The 21,529-nt window shown below is 34.6% G+C and overlaps 1 protein-coding gene across 1 annotated transcript in view; it reads right to left on the reverse strand.

Annotated features, from left to right (window-relative positions):
• Frl (formin-like protein) overlaps positions 1-21,529 on the reverse strand; it is a 516,064-nt gene that overhangs the window by 193,517 nt on the left and 301,018 nt on the right. Inside the window, 2 exon segments of the mRNA XM_090412395.1 lie at positions 6,659-6,800; positions 18,907-18,959. Of these exon segments, the coding sequence (XP_090268521.1) occupies positions 6,659-6,800; positions 18,907-18,959 (195 nt within the window).

A 21,529-nucleotide genomic window follows, 5' to 3' on the forward strand; every position in this document is an offset into this window, starting at 1 on the left:
TTTGCATAAAAAGTGCAAGTTTGAAAGAAATATGAACTTGTCAAAAAAACATATGGTGCAATTCATAAGTTTCCTGTGTATTGTGACAAACAAATTATTTGTGCTTAGATGCCAGTTTTCAAACTGGCAAAACATTAGCAGATCAATAAAATTTTCTTTGGTTTAAGTGATGTCATTTTTAATAACCATTAAACTTAAGATGAGCATACTTAAGTTACTATTATGACACAGATGTGTATATAGATGACAGTGCAGGGTATGCAGGACAGAGTTCCATTAGCTCCAAGCTTTCCTTCTAAGTTAATCATAAATAGTTTTCTAGAGTGAATTTCATTTAGAACATTATGCCTTTGGGACTTTTCGGCAGTTTGTTATAGTGTAGGAGAATAACCCCTGCAGTTGATGACAGATGATTTGAGAATAGATTGAGGGTGTGTGGATTACAGAAGTTGGCTGACAGGTGGAAAAGAGGGGATATGATAGAAACTTTTAGTTACTTAAAGGGTTTTATAGGATCAATGCTGCAGGGGAAATATTTCAGCACTTGGCTAGAGGGTGCAGAACAAGAGGTCGTCCCTGCAAATTGAGTAAGGGCATGGGCAGTAGGGGTGTGAGGACTAGATTTTTCACTTGGAGATTTGTGAATGAATAGAATGGATTGCGAGTGTCAGATGTATATGCTTTGCCTGTTAATGGTTTCAAGGAAAGGTATGATTGATAGATTATGTAGATAGTTGGGATTCTCCTGTGATGAGTCTTTGTACTCCATGGAGGTGTCCATGCAATAATAATAATAATAATAATAAAAGTATTAATTAATACTTATTATTAATCAGTTTCAATTTATTATTAGAGACAGATTAGATAGATAGAATCCAATCAGATTCAATTTGATAGATTGCCAGCTTCTTGAGTGGCAATCTATCAAAAGCTTTGCAAAATCAAAGTATACTACTGTATATGAATTTTCCCTGTCAATATAGTTATCACCTTGTTGTAGTATATAAACAAATTTGTAAAACCTAACTTCCCTTTAACAAACTCATGTTGACAATCACAGAGAATACTGCTCTTATTAACACATTTCTGTATCCTAGTTCTCACTAACCTCTCCAATATCTTAACTACAACTAAAAATATACAGATTGGCCCAATTTGTAGCCATTACCTTATCACTATCTTTGTTAAGTGGAACAATTTTACCTTCTTTCCACTCCCATGGAACCTGTACTATTATAAGACTTATTAAAGAGGAATGCCAAGGTTAATGACAACTCCGTGAAATATACCCTTAATATAAGTGGTTATACTGTATATCATCAAGTCCCATTGGCTTATTGACATCAAGCTTACTTAATTCCTTATATACCTCTTGCTCTCACAAGTAAGCCACCCTATCCCATTTCCTCTACACTTGAAGTTCTTGTGATTCACATTGATGAGGATGAAGCACTCTGATAAATTCTTCACTCAACTATATTCTCTGATTATGGCTACCTTCATCCATTAACACCATTTTACTATAATCATTCTTACTTCTGCTTGACACAAATCAGAAAACTCTCCAGGATTTTCTTGACACGAGTTGTTAATTTGTACTCATACTAAGCTTTTTGCTATCCTTACCAACTGAGTCACCTTCCTGGTCTGCTCTTTATACTCTTCGTACAAATGATTATCATCATTATTCAGCATACTTAACCCATTCATTCAGCTATTTGACGCTTAGCTTATGCAGCCTTTCTATCCTAAAAAAAACACACCATACCATTACACCTTACAATACATTCAAACACTTATATTATTAAATATTTCTTGCATTTATCTCCTGTTTAACTCCTCATTCCATGCTATATCTTCCAGCTGTCTCCTAAGCTTCTCATAATCACCAGCCACTTCACATATATCCTTTTCTCACAGAAGTTTTCATATGGCTGGCTGCTACCCAGGTGATCATGTAATGGTCACGCCCACCAACTGCAGAGAAATACGACACACTACTCACAATCACATCCTCTGATGAAATGATTAGATGTAAACCTTTAAATCTTACATGCCCTCCTTTGCATGCTGCTTAAGATAGCTGTCGCCAAGCAATTCATTTTCCTTATACCCAAATGCTATCTCTTCATTCCAATCTATATTAACAGGGCTTGACAAATTATGCAAAATCCTACTTACCAAACAAATATACTCATCCAAGACCATAATTTTTTAATGATATGTCTCAATAAGTCAGTAAGAGTTCCATAAACTTATCAGTGGTGCTGTATCTGTATTTTTTCAAGTTAAAATGCTTCATTTAAAAAGTTATTTTTTTATTAAATAAAGAAATATATTCTTTTCAATCTACAGTTACTCACCAGCTAGCAAAATCTACTTGCCATGGGGAAGTGTATTTGTCGAACTCTGTATATTACCATAATTAAAAGAACCAATGATGATCATTCCTCTCTTGTTCACTAATCCAAATTACTTGTAGATTTCATCACCATTCTCCACATTTTCTGGCTTATAACATCAGACTAAATATCTCTTCCTGTCAATCTCTACCTCACACCATACTGCCTCAACTCAAAAGCAATGTCACTATTTCCCTCATCCATCTTCACTATGCAAAGATATTCTTCCCCTTGCTATCATCATCAGAAGCATGCCCCCCCCCCCCTTTCTATCCTAAAAAAAACACCATGCCATTATATCATTTGTTACTCTTGCAGCGTTACTTACACTCTGTCATTCATTTTTGTTTCCTTCTCTTCCACAAAGCTACTCACTTTTATTTCATTATCTGTACTTACTTCAATGGTCTTGCTCACTTTCTATTGCTATCAGAATATCATCCAACCATGTTTCACTTAATCCAACAATTCGTAACTAAACAGAGGAATTCACTTTGAGGTCTATGACCCACCCACTTATTGGTTGTGATTTCTCCTCACCTGCCCCTGCACCACTGCCTTTATCACCACATACGTATATATCTCCTCAGACTGAGCTCCCTGCCTTACATCCCAGGCCATCCCTATACAGACCATCCCTATATCTATCCACTACTGCTTCCAACATTCATTCACTTTTCTTTATACCATGTTTCCCTGTCCATTCCCTCCCTCCCACAGTTCCATGTCCATCTTGCATTCTTGTTCTCTCATCACTGTTTCTCACACTACATTTCCATTTGTAACCATTCTGGTCTCACTACTTCCTCTCTCTTCATCTTTAACTTTACCTCTTATTTCTGATCTCTTGTTCACATCACTCATTACAGTTCTTTCTAGCAGCAGCCTTTCCAGTTGACTCACATCAGATACATTTAAATGCAACCCATCTCTCAAATGCATCCCACACATTTACAAAGTCCACTCTCTTTTCCTCACACAACTCAGCTAACCTAGTATTCACAATTCTTTTTCTCCATTGCAACTTCAAAACAAGAAGTTGTAAGAACAGTGTGAGAAAATATCCAAGTGCAATGCAATCGGAAATGCATATTTCTGCTTAAGATACAAAAAGCCATCAAAAGCCTGAAATGTGGAAGTTACTATCATACACCTTGTCAACACAGTGACCACCTTATCTACTATACCATTATCATTCACTCTCCTCAATAACTTCTAATCTCCATCATTACATTCTCCTCATGTCGAACCAAATCATTTGTTTTCACAACCACCACTAACTCTTGTTCATTCACTAAACATTTACCAATGCATCAATTATCCTGCTAATTCTTCATCCTGAGAAATACTTTGTGGAACCTCGCATTTATCACATCTCTGATAATAAAATATCCGTACATCATTATTCCCCAAGTCAATTGTCACCCTTTTTTGTCTACTCTTCTTTATTCTATTCTTTTGCATGTTTTCATTCCTATCCACCAAACTTCTAATTTCACTGCACACATTCTTTAATCTCATTTCTCATTCTAATCAACTCATTCTTTGAATCTCGCATCATGGAAATAACACTATCTGTTGCTCCTGAGGTGTTGCTTTTATTCAGTCTGTCATTTTTTTTCTTTTATTTCCTCATTCCTACTTTCCCTCTCTTCCCAGTGTCACTCACTTTCGCTTCATCAGTTGTACTTTCTTTTACTTTAGTGATTTTGCATTGTGACTTATACAGTTGTCTGCTCGTGCAATTCATTACACTTGCATTCATTTCATCAGTTGGTTTTGCATTTACTGATAATTCATAGTAAATAAAACACACCTTTCAAATACCTATACCTTCTCTCATCTCCACTTCAGTCCCTCTCCAAGCATATTCTCCATATTCACCACGCATACATGCTGCACTCATCATAACTGCCAATTCTTGAAAAATTTATACCGTTTACTTACATTTGATTTTTGGGTTGCATGGAGTGCAGATCTTGCTCACATTGCCATTTTGTCAATGTTCACTGCAAGCATCAAAATTCAGTAGAAGAAACGTGTATCAAAAACACAAAACTTCCCTTTCACACTGTTATGCTAAGCTATGAAAAATTAACAGTTTTACCAAAAGGTAATCAATATCACTAATTATTGTATACCCACACTTCATAGAACTGAGCTTGGCAATGTGCCAAGAATAGTCAACTCATGCTGAAGGAGAGAAAGAAATAAAGGACGTATTTCTTTGTACAACAGTTGGAAATTAATTTTCCAACTGTTGTACAAGCAAAATAGTTACCACTTTAAGAACTAGAATTTTCATAAAAGAAAAGCTAATTTTCCGATGTATAATAATAATAAACACTCATCCCACGAAATGCATTGATTACCCTAACATCGGAATGGATTTTCTTTCTTCTGACATACGCAGAAGTGTCAAAGGGTCTTGTATCGGTGAGCGTACAGTACTTTGAAAGATTACCGAGTGAAACCAGTGGCAGAACAGTAATAGAAAACAATCAAGAAGAATGCATTCAGTCTATATAAATACTAGAAGCAGACCCTCCTTCCCCATCTAAAACCTGAAATGGGGAAAGGGCAGTAGTTGAGGTACATCATATTTGACTAGAAATACTCAGATAGAAGGTATAAAAGATTTAAAGTGGTTACATGGTATTGTTCGGATAGCCTGGCCACAGGATGAAATTTCAGATGACTAGAAAAGAGCTCTCATAGTATGCGCATCAACAAAAAGAGAAATAAAACTGAATGGGAGAATTATTACAGATGAATTTCCTCGCTACATATTCCAGATATGATTTATGCAAACATACTGAAGAAGATAGGCAAAATTGTAAAATGGAAATCTGGAAAAGAACAAGTTGGGTTAAAGCGTGTTCTTTAACCTTCTTCTGTTTAAATAAATCACATCATAGCTATTGTTTCAGTCTATTTCTCCTATATCTTCATCATAAAAAAAGCAAGCAGACGTAACCAAGCTGTGCTGCATTCACCAAATGAGCACTGTCAATGATATCCTAGATATGATTCCTGATTAATTTTTCCATTACTTTGTCTATAACAAGTAAGAAAACTTACTGATCTATAAGTTTTTACTTTAAGTGATAAATCACTCATAGGAATTTGAATAAACATTGCAAACTTCTAATAAGAAGGTTCACTTGAATAATTCATTGAAGTTGATCAAAAGTAAAATAATTAATTAATATCCCTTATTAACTTTAATAATTAACTCTAATATCCCTTAATAATAAGCGATGATATACTTTATTATCACGGGATGTCATCCCTAACTCCAGTCTTATCAACTGCCAAATGATTTAACATAATAAGAATTTCTTTCTCCTGCAGTGTGTCATCAGGTAAGTCTTGTCCCCCACCCCTCTAATTAGTACTTTTTCATCTGACTGACCAGTGTTCACATATATGACTCTTGCTAAATACTTATTACTTTCTTCTACAACCATAGCACCAAGGCATTCAAAATTGTTTCAGAGGTCATGCTAATTTCACTGCTGTTATACTTACTCCTTTCTTCATATCCATAAAAGCTTTTCAATTAATCACTGCATTATTGGCTAGTGTAATTTCAATTCCGCTTTACAATCTTTAAATAATAGGTCAGTTAATACTAGGTGGTGCTTACATCTATCATACTTAATAACTGATTTATCAGATTGATACGTTTTCCACAGTTTTCTCTTATATTTCTGTGGATGAACTAGACTGATCATTACTTTCTTCTGCTCAACCCCCAACACTTTATAAATCCTGAATGTGCCACACCTTAAAATACTGCTCTCGCATCTGGGTATCAACATTAAAAAGCACCCTCAAAAATGCTTGATTATGTCAAGAAGAGAGCTATTCACTTAAGAGATGAATCTTTCTCCAATTGCTTTTCCATAGAATGCTCTGTTTTGACATTGTTTTTTTCTGTAAGTAATTTTATGAATGTTACTCCATTGAATTAGCCACCACCGTTTGTTCACTTTCCTCTAATCATTTATGAACATAGGCAGCTGATGGACAGCATCCATATATGGCACAGCTCCAAACTCACCAAACTAACTTTTCACTTCCTTAATTCTACATGTCTGTGACCTTTGGAAGTCTTTCCTCACATTTTCCGCAAAAAATACATCCCTGAAGAAACATGTGAAAAGATCTACCCCACACATGAATAGGTCTTGAGACTGTCGTGTGAAGTAGATTTTAAAAACCTCACAAAGATAAAGAAATCTGTAACTCACCTCTTGGTAGAGAATTCTGCAGCACTTCAAGCTCTTGAATTTTTGACTCAAGAAGGCTTTGCCTTTGACGGGATTCTTCTTCTTTTTGACTTACTGCCCTACGTAGTGTGTTTAATTCTTCATCTGTTTGTTTATGAAGCTCCTGTATAAAAGGGGGGGTATATACTTTTTCTCGTAAATATTTTGAAATTGTATAATAAACACTTACATATATTATTATTATCAAAAATAAATGCATAAAGGAGAATTCACAAAACACAAACTCAATTTACGAACAGGAATTTGGAAACTATTTAATTTACTAAACAATGTCTGTATTCATTAAAACACAAACACATTATCAAAACTCCCGTACTGGGCATTTGAATAAACAATAATGCCTTATTTTTCGGCGAATTTCCAAGAACTTGCAACATTAAGTTCTTGGAAAAGCAACATTGTTGCACTATTGATAAATATAAAAATCTGTCACGACGGCTACAGTCTCTAGTCATTTGATCGACTACTCACAGTGTATAATTGTGCCAGTCATAAACGAGTGGTAATATTAGTGTTACATTTTTTTATTTTGTTCAGGATTTCATTTGATAATACATAATAATCATTGTAGGATAGGTAAGTTGTAGGTAATATAGGAAAAATTTCTTTATGTGTTTTTATTTCGTTTATAGTTAAAATAATTTTAATCAGGGTTAGAGTTTTGCAGTCGAAAAAGCAGATAGCCGTTACTCGTAAAAAATTAAATAGAAATAAGCAACAATAAATATTCTTCTGTTTTTTAATAAATGTATGTAAGAACAACATAATGCCTTTCCATTAGAAAAATGTTTAAAATTTTTTTTTTTTTCCAGTGCTTGCTATTCAAAATGTCGAAGAGGGAAAGTGATTTACGAAACTTCTTAAACATTAAAAGCACAAAATTTGAAGAAGCAGAAACAAAGACATCTGAAGATACGACAGAACTCTGTGAAGAATCAAATTCTTCAAATATTGCAGAAGATTCAATCTGTGATGATAATGAAAATTCTTTATTAGGAGAAAAATCTAATCCTTCTCTTCCGGATTGTTAGTGTGAAAAACAACTAATAACCTTTTTAGAACAGTATAAATGGCTTGATATAAAGGAAGGAAAACATATTTCTGATTTCATGATGAATAATTTACCGGGCAAAGAATTAAAAGAATTGGACGCTACACCTTTCGTAAATTCATGGATAAATAAAAATCACAGATTGGCCACAGATATGAGGGTACGACAGAAAAAAGAGAAAAATTTTAGTGAAAATCAAATTTCTGTTTGGAAATTATTATAAAAATTTTGTAAAAATATTTTTCAATAAAAATAAATATTGAATTATTGTTTAGTTTTGTTATTATCACAATTTGTTTCATGAAAGGATTTGAAAACATTCACTATGTATCCTGCCACAGACTGATGTGAACTATTCATTAATTAATTATCTTTAAATTTTTATTGTAATTTGGTGTCATAGTGTAATTTCTTGTGAATATTGCCCCGGTCTATAAGGGCCTCACAGATAAGTATGTGAAAAAAAACCTAAAAACATGATGACAAAATATTCTACGTCGGCTTGTCCCTCTTTCCCCACACTTTTTCCCTGGTCACATCAGTCCCGGTTCTATACTTTGCGGGTGCCCTGTGCAAAATAGAATAGCGATGTTCCTCAAAGATAAAAAATAATTAGTTTAGGGCACTTGCTTTGCCAGTGTGGGGCCCTCTACCTCCACACAGTTCGCACTGGCCCTGGGTCATAAAGCAAGCTGGTTGTTAAAAATTTACTAACACACCACTGATTTCATCTGTCAATACAGCTAAAATGTGAGAATTCAATTTTTAAAGTATAAACTACATGACCTTTGCTGGTGCCAATTCCAAGCCTACTTAAGAAAGGAGAAAATTCAGGCACTGAACTAACAACTCAATCTATAAACAGATTAGTAAGAAAAATCAAGAAGATGATGGCAGAGCAATCTCTATAAAGACCAGATGCATTCAAATGTTGACTAATGTGCTAAAGAACTATATAGAATAATAAAATGACTCGGCTACTAAATGGCTTTACCCAAGTCAACATGAAAGTGTGTTAGCTGTTGTATTGCTCAAACCCAGATGTTAATATACTCACAAAATTAGCGAAAAATATGAGGAAAAAGTAAATTGAAATATTTAGTATTAAAACTCTCTTGATATAAAAGATTTTCTGGGAAAGGAGATATCACGTAAACACATACTTCTTGGGATCCCTTGACACATTGTAGGTACTAGGAGAAATAAATAGATAGAGAGAGAGAGAGAGAGGAAGAGAAGAAAAGAAATACAGAAAAACCCAAGAAGAAATGCTTCTTTGACTTTCTAAAACTAAAAACAATCTATTTATAACACACTTTTAAAAGGAAATTAAGTTTTTTAATATCTGCATTATTTGGCAGTGGCTTTCAGAATAGTTTTGCTACTAGAGAGGCCCTTTTCTGTGGCCAAATATTGATACAAAAATGCATAGAAAAACAGAAATCATTCTTTATGTGTTTCATAGATTTCAAAAAAGCATTCGACAAAGTCAGACATACTAATTTAATAGAATTCCTTCAATAAATAGAGCTAGATGAAAATGGCATAAGACTAACAAGAAATCTGAACTGGAATCAATCAGCTACCATCCAGTTAGACACATTACCACCGGTGATATTAACATCAAAGTAGGAGTGAGACAAGGATGCATGCTCTCACCACTCTTGTTCAACATATACTCAGAGGTAATCTTTAAAAGGCATTGGAAGAATTTCCAGAGGGAATCAAGAAATGGAAAGCTCGTTAATTGTTCACAACGTAAGATATGCAGATAACATCATGCTAATTACAGATAACATCACGGATCTCCAAGAACTTGCTGACAGAGTATACAAAGAAAGCCAAAGAATGGGAATAAATATAAACATTAACAAGACGAAATACATGGTGATCAGCAAACATCCAACCTCGTCAATGAAACTGGCACTCAATGGGAAAAAGATCAATCAAGTGTCAAGATATAAATATCTTGGGTGCTGGCTTAATGAAAGGTGGGATCCTGAAATAGATATAAAGACAAGGATTGAAGTTGCATGGCAGTCCTTCATGAAAATGAGAACATTATTCTGCAATAAAGATCTAAACATAGAAGTCAGATGCTAAATGCTGAAATGCTACATCTGGTCTATTCTGCTCTATGGAGTTGAAACATGGACATTGAAGGCTACAACCATCAAGAAAATTGAAGCCCTTGAGATGTGGTTATATAGAAGAATGCTAAAGATATCATGGACAGAAAAAATTACCAATGAAGATGTCTTAAAATCCAATGGCAAAGCCAAAGATCTCATACAAACAATCAAGAAATGAAAAACATCATATTTTGGTCACATCACGAGAAATGGTAAATACCAACTTCTACAAACTATTTTGGTAGGAAGAATTGATGGCAAAGGAGCTAGAGGAATAAAAATAATATTTTGGTTTGACAACATCAAATTGCAGACAGGAAAGAGCAGTGCACAACTGTTCAGATTAACACAAGAATACCTTTTTTTTGTTTGCCAAGATGGTTGCTGACCTTTGATAGAAGATGGCACCATAATAAGAAGAATATCAGCATTATAACAGCAAACACCCTGATGAAAAGCATGAATTAACTCTATGAAACACCTGAAAAACTATGGTAACTGTTTGTGTAATATTATAAAAATGTTTTTAGGTAATACCAAATGCTAAAATCAGAAATGAAATAGAAATCAGAAAACTTACCAAGTGGCAAGTATAGTTTATCAACTATATTTTGCTTATCTGAGAGATCAAATAATAGTCCAAGAGCAGAAGATTTAATCATCAAACAAGGCAACCTGGAGATTGTCTAATGATTAAATCTTTAAGCAAAATGATTATACATTGTTTGACAAATGCCATAATTCCAATATAATTAATTAATATCACAGAGGAATGTTAAAGTTATTTAAATTTATTATAAAGTTATAATGACATACATGTAACATAAAGTGATTAAAATTGTAAGAGATATCAGAACAGTGTGTAAAAATAATTAAACAAATAAAAATACACAGAACAATATGAACTATGCAAATGCAAACCAACTTCTCAAGTACTAGTGATGAATCATAATGATCTTTCTGTTGCTAAGTAAAAATAAACGAAGAAACACTTGAAAAAGCAACATAACTGGTTTAATGAAGAAAATGCAAAAATCATAAATAAGAATGATATGAAGCACATGTGTGCACCACACATACACAACAACAGAAGAATACAGAACAAAATGAAGAGAAGCAAAAATACATTGAAACGAAAAGGAAAATAGTATGGAAGTAAACAAAACAAGTAACTTAAAAAGTGAAATGAGAATTACAAAATTCTATAAAGATTATTTTATTTTTCATGTGAATCTCATATGATGAAAGTTTGCAAATCTATTAAATGTTTAGTGCTATGTGTATGTGGCAAGAATGAGGACTAAGAGTATATAATCTGGGAAACCTGACCTAGAAACTAAACATGGTACTTTTTCAAGCAACTTCAGGCATCTAGTAAACTGGGTGATGGTTTCATGCTAGACAATGATAAATATTTATCACCTGAAGACATTCATAAATTTAGAAACTTCATAGCCTCCCCTCTCCTCTGCCAGCTAATATACAAAATAGAAAATAATTTAAATATAAAATATGAAATATAAAAATGGAACTATTGATAAAGGAAAAAATGACAAAAAAAGTGAAAAGAACTGCAACCAAGAATAACCATGCATAAAGATAAAAATGAAACGAGATATCTACCTTTTTAGGCTCAGCTAAAGATAAACTTCTGCCTTTAAACCACCCCATGCAAGAGAGTAATTCCTTGCCAGTGAAGATTATCATATTTTGGCCAAATAGGTAGATCTGCAGTTGTGCATTGTGATGAACATTTACATTACATTCAATTCTACGAGCCAGGACAATGGGGACTCGCAGAGCATGCTATCACCACCAGACACCAAGTTCTTTGGAAGAAAAATTCAGGTTCTCCATAAAAGCATTATAATCTCTTGGAACATTTATATAAGGAGAGTTGTGAAACTTTGCTGCACTGACCGAATTTAAATATAAACAATGGACTTAAATGATCTCTCTCTCTTATGGGAAATAGTTCTTCACAAATTCCAGAATTAACTTAAATTTAATTATCTACCTATTCATTTATACGTTGTATTTTTTTACTCCTGTTAAAGTTATTTTTTACTAGAACTTTAATATAATTAGCCTATGGTGTTTCATGTACATGCAGTTCGTATGTGTCATTGTTGAAATATATCAGTTTTTGTTTTTGTTGTTAAATTTGAAAGTAATACTGAAGATGCCCTTGACACTAGGGCGAAATTTTATACTAATAAAAATATATGCAGAAGGTAAATCCATGTTATGTTATTTATTAAAACAGATGAAAATCACTAATTTTACGTGAGTGCTAAATAGACTAACCACTCACAATGTAGCCTTAAGATTTGAGACTTAACACAAAAATAAAGGCAACACAAAACTAAGTGAAATACATGAACAAAAGACTATTCTTTAGTCTAAAGACTAAAGTCTAGTCTTTCTAGACATGTTATTAACCAGCCTACCTAATGGTAACCCTGTCCTTTTCAGTGTAGAGGAAACTCACTCACAAAGGCAGATATATATTCACTGACCCCCACCTCTCAACAATATGGTGTCATTAAAATACCAATCCATAAAGCCTATCACTTTTGTTCCAAAGAGACTCTCCTTGCAGCAGCATTCAATCTGGTTGAGTAGACCAGTTTGCTTACCTGGTTGGCCAAGCAGTTAGCATACCTGCTCTCCAACCAACAGGTAGCGAGTTTGAATCCCACTGCAGCTATGGATGTTTGCGATTGTCTTTAGGTGGGAGATGAATTTCATTACCTGTATTAGACCACTGCCCCACTGAAGTGACTTGAAAAAGTTGCATTTTTAGTCTCTAGAGCAGGGTTCTAGACTATAAAAAAAAAAATAATAATAAAATTTTAAAAAAATTTTTAAAAAAATCTCAACCCACTCAACTATGGTACAATGGTAAATAACTATGGTAAACAACTATGGTACACATGTACTATAGTTGTTTACTAATAACCTTCAGTGGGAATGAACCTCATAAAAAATACAAACACACACAAACACTTTTTTATCTAATGGCTACAATTAGCATAGTATCAACAATCAATTGTTGTGTCCTGAAAAAGCTATGAAATGTTCATTATAAAATATTCAGGTCACAACCTTAAGTACAACTAAGGCAGAGAATATGGAACGTTGGCAATAGGATAAGTGTTTACAAGTACAAAACACTTAAAATTTAGGAATTTCATGAATTTGTATAGTAAGCTTTTATATTTTATATATAATCTGTATTAAGTGTGAACCAGATATAGAGATCCATGTAAGCTGGCAAATCCATTTGGAAAAGCCAGTCTCTAGTACTAAATTAGCAAGGCCTATGAGTCAAGGTTCAAGGGTCACTTTTGCCGTCCTGCATAATGAGAGAGAGGGGAGGGAGAGAAGTATTGGAAAAGGAAACCTAAGTGTCTTCCAAGAAAGGAAGGCAAACACACGTACGGAAAAAAATAGAGGGAGCTAAGGTGATCAACGTTAGCACACGTGACCGCGTTGGTGCGAATCGCGAAGTTCGGGATTTGCCGAGAGGAAAGAGTTAAACAAAAAGGCCTTGCAAGCACGATTCGAGATCTTTTTTTCCTCGATTCCTGGTTCCCGATCTCTCGGAGAGCAGTCGAGCTCGTCGTCGGGGCAAGTTCCTGGCTTATCGAGGAAGGCATCTAGTTCGCCTGTCGTAGCGTTGGTATAGGGCCAAGCTATATCCGTGCACTGGATAGCTGAGCGAAGTCATGCGACGGAAAAACCAAATTGATGCCGTTCCAATCAAGGCGATGTCACCTTGCCAACCCCCCCCGGTTTCTCGCGGAGATTCTACTCGCACAGATCTACGGAAGATATCCTCTAAAGCGACTATATTGAAGGCCTTGATGACCAGACAAGGCGGGAACAAGTCTTAAGAATTCAAGGACAGAGATGGTAATGTAGACTTTTGAAATACTAATTCCAGCTATAGAAGAGTGAATTCCCTGTGAGAACATTTATATTGGACTGAACTTAAAGGACTGTAAGAGTAGCCTACAACTTGGCATAGGTCCGAAACAGTGTTAAGATTTGTTTGCCCACGAGGCCAAGTAGATATCTGATTATGTTAAACTTAATGTGTAAATTGTGCTATTGTGTTAACTGATGGCCACATGTATCAGAATGGCATGATGATGACCTATGAATTTTATACTTTATGATTGTATCAGTGTTACTTGCAATTTAGTATGTGTAATTAGTACAAATTAATTAGAGCCTTTGAACTAAAATTGAGTGCTACCATATTAACCTGCTTGAATTGTATTATTATGTATCACCTTAAAGCTCATTAAATTGTTTCATTCATGTACTTGCCTGATCTGCCTTATGTTATATGAATTCAAAACTACCGCTCATAAAATTATCAACGAACTAAGCGGGATAAACCCATGAATACAAAATATATTAAGTGAGCCACGACTGTGAGAAAGAATTAAGCAAGCGGAGGGGTAAGATTAATCTGGATCTAATTATCATGTATCACTCTGAAGGGGTCACCCTGAGCAAGAATCCTTTCTATCCTAGGTATTAGCTGGCGCAGCGAAAAAATAAATGTGTTAATACTTATAGGGTGAACTCCATCAGATTGTTGTGTGATAAAATGATGTTTAAAAAATAAAAAAGGCCAATAAGACTGCAAAGATACTAAGAAATAAATTCATTTGATAAGAGACAAAGGACTTACGTGCATATGTGAGAGAGAGAGGAAAAATAAATAAAGATTAGTGATAAGCTTGCTATAAGAACTAGAAAGAGGATAGGAAAGATGTTCTAACAAATCAGCTAGCTGGTAGGATTATAAAGAATAAAGAAGTTAATCAAAACGATTAGAGTATAAACATAATAAAACAATCCTTACTCCAATCCACAATCTTCTTTTCAGAAAGATTTTAGTAATGCTATCACCATCCCTTATGTCTGAGGCGCATCAGAAAAAATAGCCAGAATCTTGAAGAAATAAAATCTTTGCACGTCTTTCAAAACCTAACTTAAAACTAGCTACCCTTATCCACTCCGCTAAAGACAAACTTTCTCCCCCTATCAGTTCCAGATGTTTATAGAGATCCTTGTTCCTGAAAGTTGGCTGCTATGGACAGACAGGAAGATCAGCTACCATCTGCATGGAAGAACATAAGAAATACATCTGCAAATCATGACTATGGTCAGTTGGACCTGCACACCATGCTCTGAATACAGCTCACAGAACCCACTATATTAACCCATACACGGTACGAATGTACTATAGGTTGATCTACCTATAGTACGATAAAAAAAAAAAAAAATGCTCCCTCATAGTAAATTAGAAGAGAAAGACTGCTTTTAGAATATGCTACTGCTCTTATTTTATGAAACTATATTTGAATAAGTATGGTTGCATAAAACTTCCCAAAATATGGAAAACACTAATACTTCAAGATCTCAGTTTACATCCTAGGCTGCTGAGGAATGCCCGTTATGGGGAATGTCCATAACAGGCATTCCCCACCTAGTTAGGACTAGTCTTTCATCCATGTTTCACTTAGTTTTGTGTTTGCCTTTTGTATGAATGCTACAAGTCTTATGTTGTACACTCTGATGATGTCTCTGTAACAGACAAAATATTAGAAGAATTAAATATTATTTTTAATCTTTTCCTAATTCTGGTTATACTTCATTAAACTTCTAACATGAGTTTCTCCTAATAGTTAAACCTGAGAATCAGTTGGTTAGTTGCAATCTGGTGAATTTATCAAACAGGAGACAGATAAGATAACTGAAGTTCATAAGTATGTATGTATATGCTCTACTAGAGGGACATAATAAAGAGACAGTAAAGAACCGATTTAGAACAAATTATACATCCATTTGTTAATAGAAAGGGGGGGATGGTAAATCCCTTTATGTTTCTACAGCCGGGTATGAAACTCGGATCGAAATCCATAAAGTTTCATGCCGAAAAAACCATCGGTGGGACCAAGTGCAAATGATCACTTGGGTAGCACAACACCAGGGCAACTCCATGCAAAGGTGGAGCAAGCTCTGTCACTAACTTTAATATTCTCTCATAATGTCAAACCCAGCTCCTAAGAGATGTATATATATTGTTTTACATTATGAAAAGAGGTCACTACCCAGACCGGTTTCAACCTTTTTTGAGGTCTCATCAGTGAGTAGGTAGACCTGGAATTTCAAGGTTTTAAGTGAACACGAACTTACATACCTCTACTATCGAATTGCCGAAGTGGTGTAGTGCTATATTTATTGTTAATTACTAAGTTAATAAGCCGAAAGGCTATTTTACCGGCGAATATGTTAATAGAAAGGGGGGATGGTAAATCCCTTTATGTTTCTACAGCCGGGAACGAAACTCGGATCGAAATCCATAGAGTTTCATGCCGAAAAAACTATCGGCGGGCACAAGTGTAAATGATCACTTGGGTAGTACAACACCAGGGCAACTCCATGCAAAGGTGGAGCAAGCTCCATCACTAACTTTAATATTCTCTCATAATGTAAAACCCAGCTCCTAAGAGATGTATATATATTGTTTTACATTATGAGAAGAGGTCACTACCCAGACCGGTTTCAACCTTTTTTGAGGTCTCATCAGTGAGTAGGTAGACCTGGAATTTCAAGGTTTTAAGTGAACACGAACTTACATACCTCTACTATCGAATTGCCGAAGTGGTGTACTCCTATATTTATTGTTAATTACTAAGTTAATAAGCCGAAAGGCTATTTTACCGGCGAATATGTTAATAGAAAGGGGGGATGGTAAATCCCTTTATGTTTCTACAGCCGGGAACGAAACTCGGATCGAAATCCATAGAGTTTCATGCCGAAAAAACTATCGGCGGGCACAAGTGTAAATGATCACTTGGGTAGTACAACACCAGGGCAACTCCATGCAAAGGTGGAGCAAGCTCCATCACTAACTTTAATATTCTCTCATAATGTAAAACCCAGCTCCTAAGAGATGTATATATATTGTTTTACATTATGAGAAGAGGTCACTACCCAGACCGGTTTCAACCTTTTTTGAGGTCTCATCAGTGAGTAGGTAGACCTGGAATTTCAAGGTTTTAAGTGAACACGAACTTACATACCTCTACTATCGAATTGCCGAAGTGGTGTACTCCTATATTTATTGTTAATTACTAAGTTAATAAGCCGAAAGGCTATTTTACCGGCGAATATGTTAATAGAAAGGGGGGATGGTAAATCCCTTTATGTTTCTACAGCCGGGAACGAAACTCGGATCGAAATCCATAGAGTTTCATGCCGAAAAAACTATCAGCTGGCCCAAGTGTAAATGATCACTTGGGTAGTACAACACCAGGGCAACTCCATGCAAAGGTGGAGCAAGCTCCATCACTAACTTTAATATTCTCTCATAATGTAAAACCCAGCTCCTAAGAGATGTATATATATTGTTTTACATTATGAGAAGAAGTCACTACCCAGATCGGTTTCAACCTTTTTTAAAAGGTTGAAACCTGCCGATAGTTTTTTCGGCATGAAACTCTATGGATTTCGATCCGAGTTTCGTACCCAGCTGTAGAAACATAGAGGGATTTACCATCCCCCTTTCTATTAACATATTCGCCGGTAAAATAGCTTTTCGGCTTATTAACTTAATATACATCCATTTTTTTATTGATTGGGTGAAACATGTGTGGACTAGCCATCATCATCATCAACAGGTTATAGGTTCAGTATATTGTTTGGATGAAAAATGTATGGACTAGCCATCATCATCATCAACAGGTTATAGGGTCAGTATATTGTTTGGGTGAAAAATGTGTGGGCTAGCCATCATCATCATCAACAGGTTATAGGGTCAGTATATTTATCTATCTTAAAGGCAGCATTAAACAGTTGTGACAGGATGGCAGGTTAATTAAAAGTGAAGGTAATAATTCTTTAATATGGCATCGTTGGGGGCATGTCAATATTACCTGAATGCATAAATATGCATGAAAAAATAAATTAATTAAAAAGTGAGAGAATGAATGAGGAAAACATACACTTGATGAATCTGCATAAGTCATCCTAAACACTGGTAGTGAAATTCATGTATGCACATCAGTTTGGCTACAGTAGTGATGACTCAGCATAGATTTCACCAGCTGTTAACATGTTCGCTGCCAACTACGAGTATACTCGTAGTTAGTAAACCAGCCCCACAAGCCAGCTACGAGTATACTCGTATGACGCTTACCACCGGCAACGAGATTACCGTACTGACCTTGAAGAAGTGAAATTGCTCGGCGTATGGGAACAGACTATGCCGAAGTAGCGTGGCAGCGAACGTGTTAATACCTGCCTCCCCTACCCATCATCAAGTTATTCAGTCATGGAATGTGGCAGTGAGGGATTGTTTTCCCCTACGCTAACACAAAACTGACTTGGAATACATTTTGGTTTAATTACATACACATCCTGATATAAATATGAAGTTGGGTATTTTGTTGGATACATGCTGTTGCCACCCTAGATAGATCTGACATGTCTCACATCAATAATAATAATGTCATCTACAGAGAATGAAGAATTAAGCTTAATATCTTCCACTTGAATATCAAATTTTATATCACTTTCCTTAATAATGTAACTGACAGTGATTATAAATAATCAGTGGAGATAACATACAATTGTGTATCCTTCAATTCTAACAGCTTATTTTAAATATAAGGCATGCATAAGGTTCCACACTACACAAATCTACAATGTGGAACTTCTTGGAAAAATTCTTGAATTTTTGATAAAAATTCACCCAAGGACTGTTACCTGAAGTTCATATTTAAATTCCTATAGCAGAATGTAAAAAAATAAGTAATGTTTAGAGATGTTTTTCTATACAGTGATATATATGATTTTGAGGGTCTATAATGTTAAAAGACATTTTAATAACTGCAGAAGTATAAAAATATATCAGAAAACTTTTTCTTCGCTTGAATGTTCATGATTTCCTTATATTAATATTAGTCTGTTGTATGTGGTTATATAAACCTGATTTTTACCTGAAGTTCATTATTTTCTCTCAGGGCACTTTCTAGGTGTGTTTCAAGTTCCACTAAAGAATTAAAAAAAAAAAAATAATTATTTAATACAATTATAAGTTTTCATGATTTAATACAAAGCTGTCAGGATAATAATATAAAATATAAATACACATTAAATATTTTAAGATTAAGCATTTACAGGTCATATTTCAATGATGATAGAGTAAATTCACATTATAACCATATTCCAATAAAGGGAACTCGCATACTTAATTACAGATGTGCCCTAGCCAAAGTTACAAAGCAATCATTATTATGTTATAGGAAATTCACTGCAGCAAATCTCTACCATACAAACTTTACTATAGTGACAGTGAAGTATGTTAGAACTTCTTTCCTCTATGTTTCCAGTGTTTTCCAAACATGAGAGAAAGAGAGAGAAAATGGAGGGGAAATGGTGATAAACAAGATCTGTAATAATCCTCCAGAACTGCAGTTACACATTACTGCATTAAATCAGTGTTCTCTCAGAAGCAATCTTGACTATTCCCACACCCTTCAACCAATTAATGAATTAAACAGGTATATATCCTTCCTATTCAACAGGTCATCTACAGTGATCATTTTTCAATTTTTGCACCAGTTTGTCACATAACTCATTTATTCCACAATGCTTTTATAAAAATCTTTCCTTGCAAACTTTTTTTTTTGCTTTACATATTATAATAATCTAGTAATAATTAAAGAAAGTTTTTAATGAATGTTTCAGTTGCAGTAATCGTTTAAAATATATTTACTGATAAAAATTAAAATTCAAAAATAATCTTATTAACATAAATGATGAAGTGTGGTTGGAAAGGCCTAAATTCAAATCCTGTCATGGACAGACACAGATAATCTTTACAAGAGCTTTTCAATTGAAAGTGAGTTGATTGGTTTCATTGTAAGTGGCAGGTTTTTCATCCCAGAAACTTGAGTTTTTTTTTATTATTATTATTATTATTTTATATACACAAAGAGGAAAACCATTCAGAAGAACACAACTTACTGAGAAATTTGCAGACAAAAGCATATATTCCAACAAGAATGAAAATATTTAATCCTTAAAAAAATACAATATAATTGGGGAACTTTTGTGCAGAGGGTATGGCAAAGTACAAACTGATAATCAATGAGCAGGAGGTATACAAGAAATTAAATACAACTGATGTTAATAAAGAAGTAGAACTTGACAACATTATCACCCTGTCTTAAAGGAATCCTCCAGGTAGTTAACAGCACCCTTCACATAGCTGTTTAACATGAGTCTTGCAACAAGACAAGTCCCCAAGGAGGGAAGGGGGGGGATTAAGCTGTTAGACTTCACAAAGGGGAGAGATGAGACAGGCTACAATTATAGGCCAATTTGTATGTCTGTGGTTAATGTGTGGGAGAGGTTGGTGAGGGCATGAATTCAGAAATGGGTTGATAAGTCATATTTCCTGTAATAGTAAGCATGGATGGGCTTAAAGGGAGGACATGTGTTGCCAATATGCTTATGTACTAAAAGGTGACAAATTCACTGGACAAGGAAGAGGCATATACAGTGGTATACCACTTGGATTTTTCAAAGGCCCGTGAAAGATATTCACATGATAAGATAACTAAAAACTGGAAAGGAATGGGACTAAATAAGAGACTAGTGAGTTGGATAGGTGTCAGTATATCAGCAAGTTGAGAGTTGGAGGATGGTATCCCCAAAAGAAGAAGGTAATTAGCAGTTGCTTTAGAGGTCTGTCAATATCATTTACATACAAGTTAAACATTAATGGTCCCAAGAGGGACCATTATTGGTAGCTTAACTAGAAATATACAGCTGTTTGCAGATAATGCCAAGATTAGAAAAATTTTGAAGAGTAGGGCAGATGTGACCATACAGGAGGATCTGAAGAGTGTGTGTGAGCAGGCAAGTGAATGGAGTTACAAGTTCAATGTTGCAAAGTGTAAGAGATGTGGGAGGGATGAAGGACAAACACTTGAAGTTTAGAGCTGACATTGCTAAAATTCTAAATTGTGACAGAGCAGATTATGGCAATAATGAAGAGGACCTTAATATTTAAAAGGAAAGAGGTTATTGTTCCCAAATATAGAGCCACATAAAGAGCTTACTTCACGAGCAAACTTTGTTGCCTACACTTGAATAAAGGATGAAATCAAGAATATAATTTCTTGGCATCTTTAATTAATAGTATAACCAAGTGAAAAAACATGTTCAACACTTAGCAGAACCTTCTGCGGTAATATAGAAATAAGTAAATTTCATTTTATAATTATTTTGAAATGTTTTATAATTATTTTGAAATAATGTGCCAATCATGAAGGTTATCTTCATGTTTAGTATTAAATACGACATCTCCTTCCATTGTCTGATCATTATTGCCTGTAAATAATATCTTGCAGTTATTTTATTTAGAAGAATTTCACTTATTTTTGTTTTCTTTGTTCCCATAACACCAATTATGTCAATGCAGTACTTCTGTAATTCTTGTGCCAGTTCCACTTCTTTAATGTTGATACTTTTTATAGTGATGGTGGCTATCTTCAGTTCAGCACAGTGAGTGCAAGTTTATTCCAGTATCTGATTTTTCACCATTATATGTCA

Source organism: Typopeltis vanoorti, chromosome 22 (genome assembly GCF_054136105.1).
Source record: "Typopeltis vanoorti isolate ZY-2024b chromosome 22, IOZ_Tvanoo_1.0, whole genome shotgun sequence".
NCBI lineage: Eukaryota > Metazoa > Arthropoda > Arachnida > Uropygi > Thelyphonidae > Typopeltis > Typopeltis vanoorti.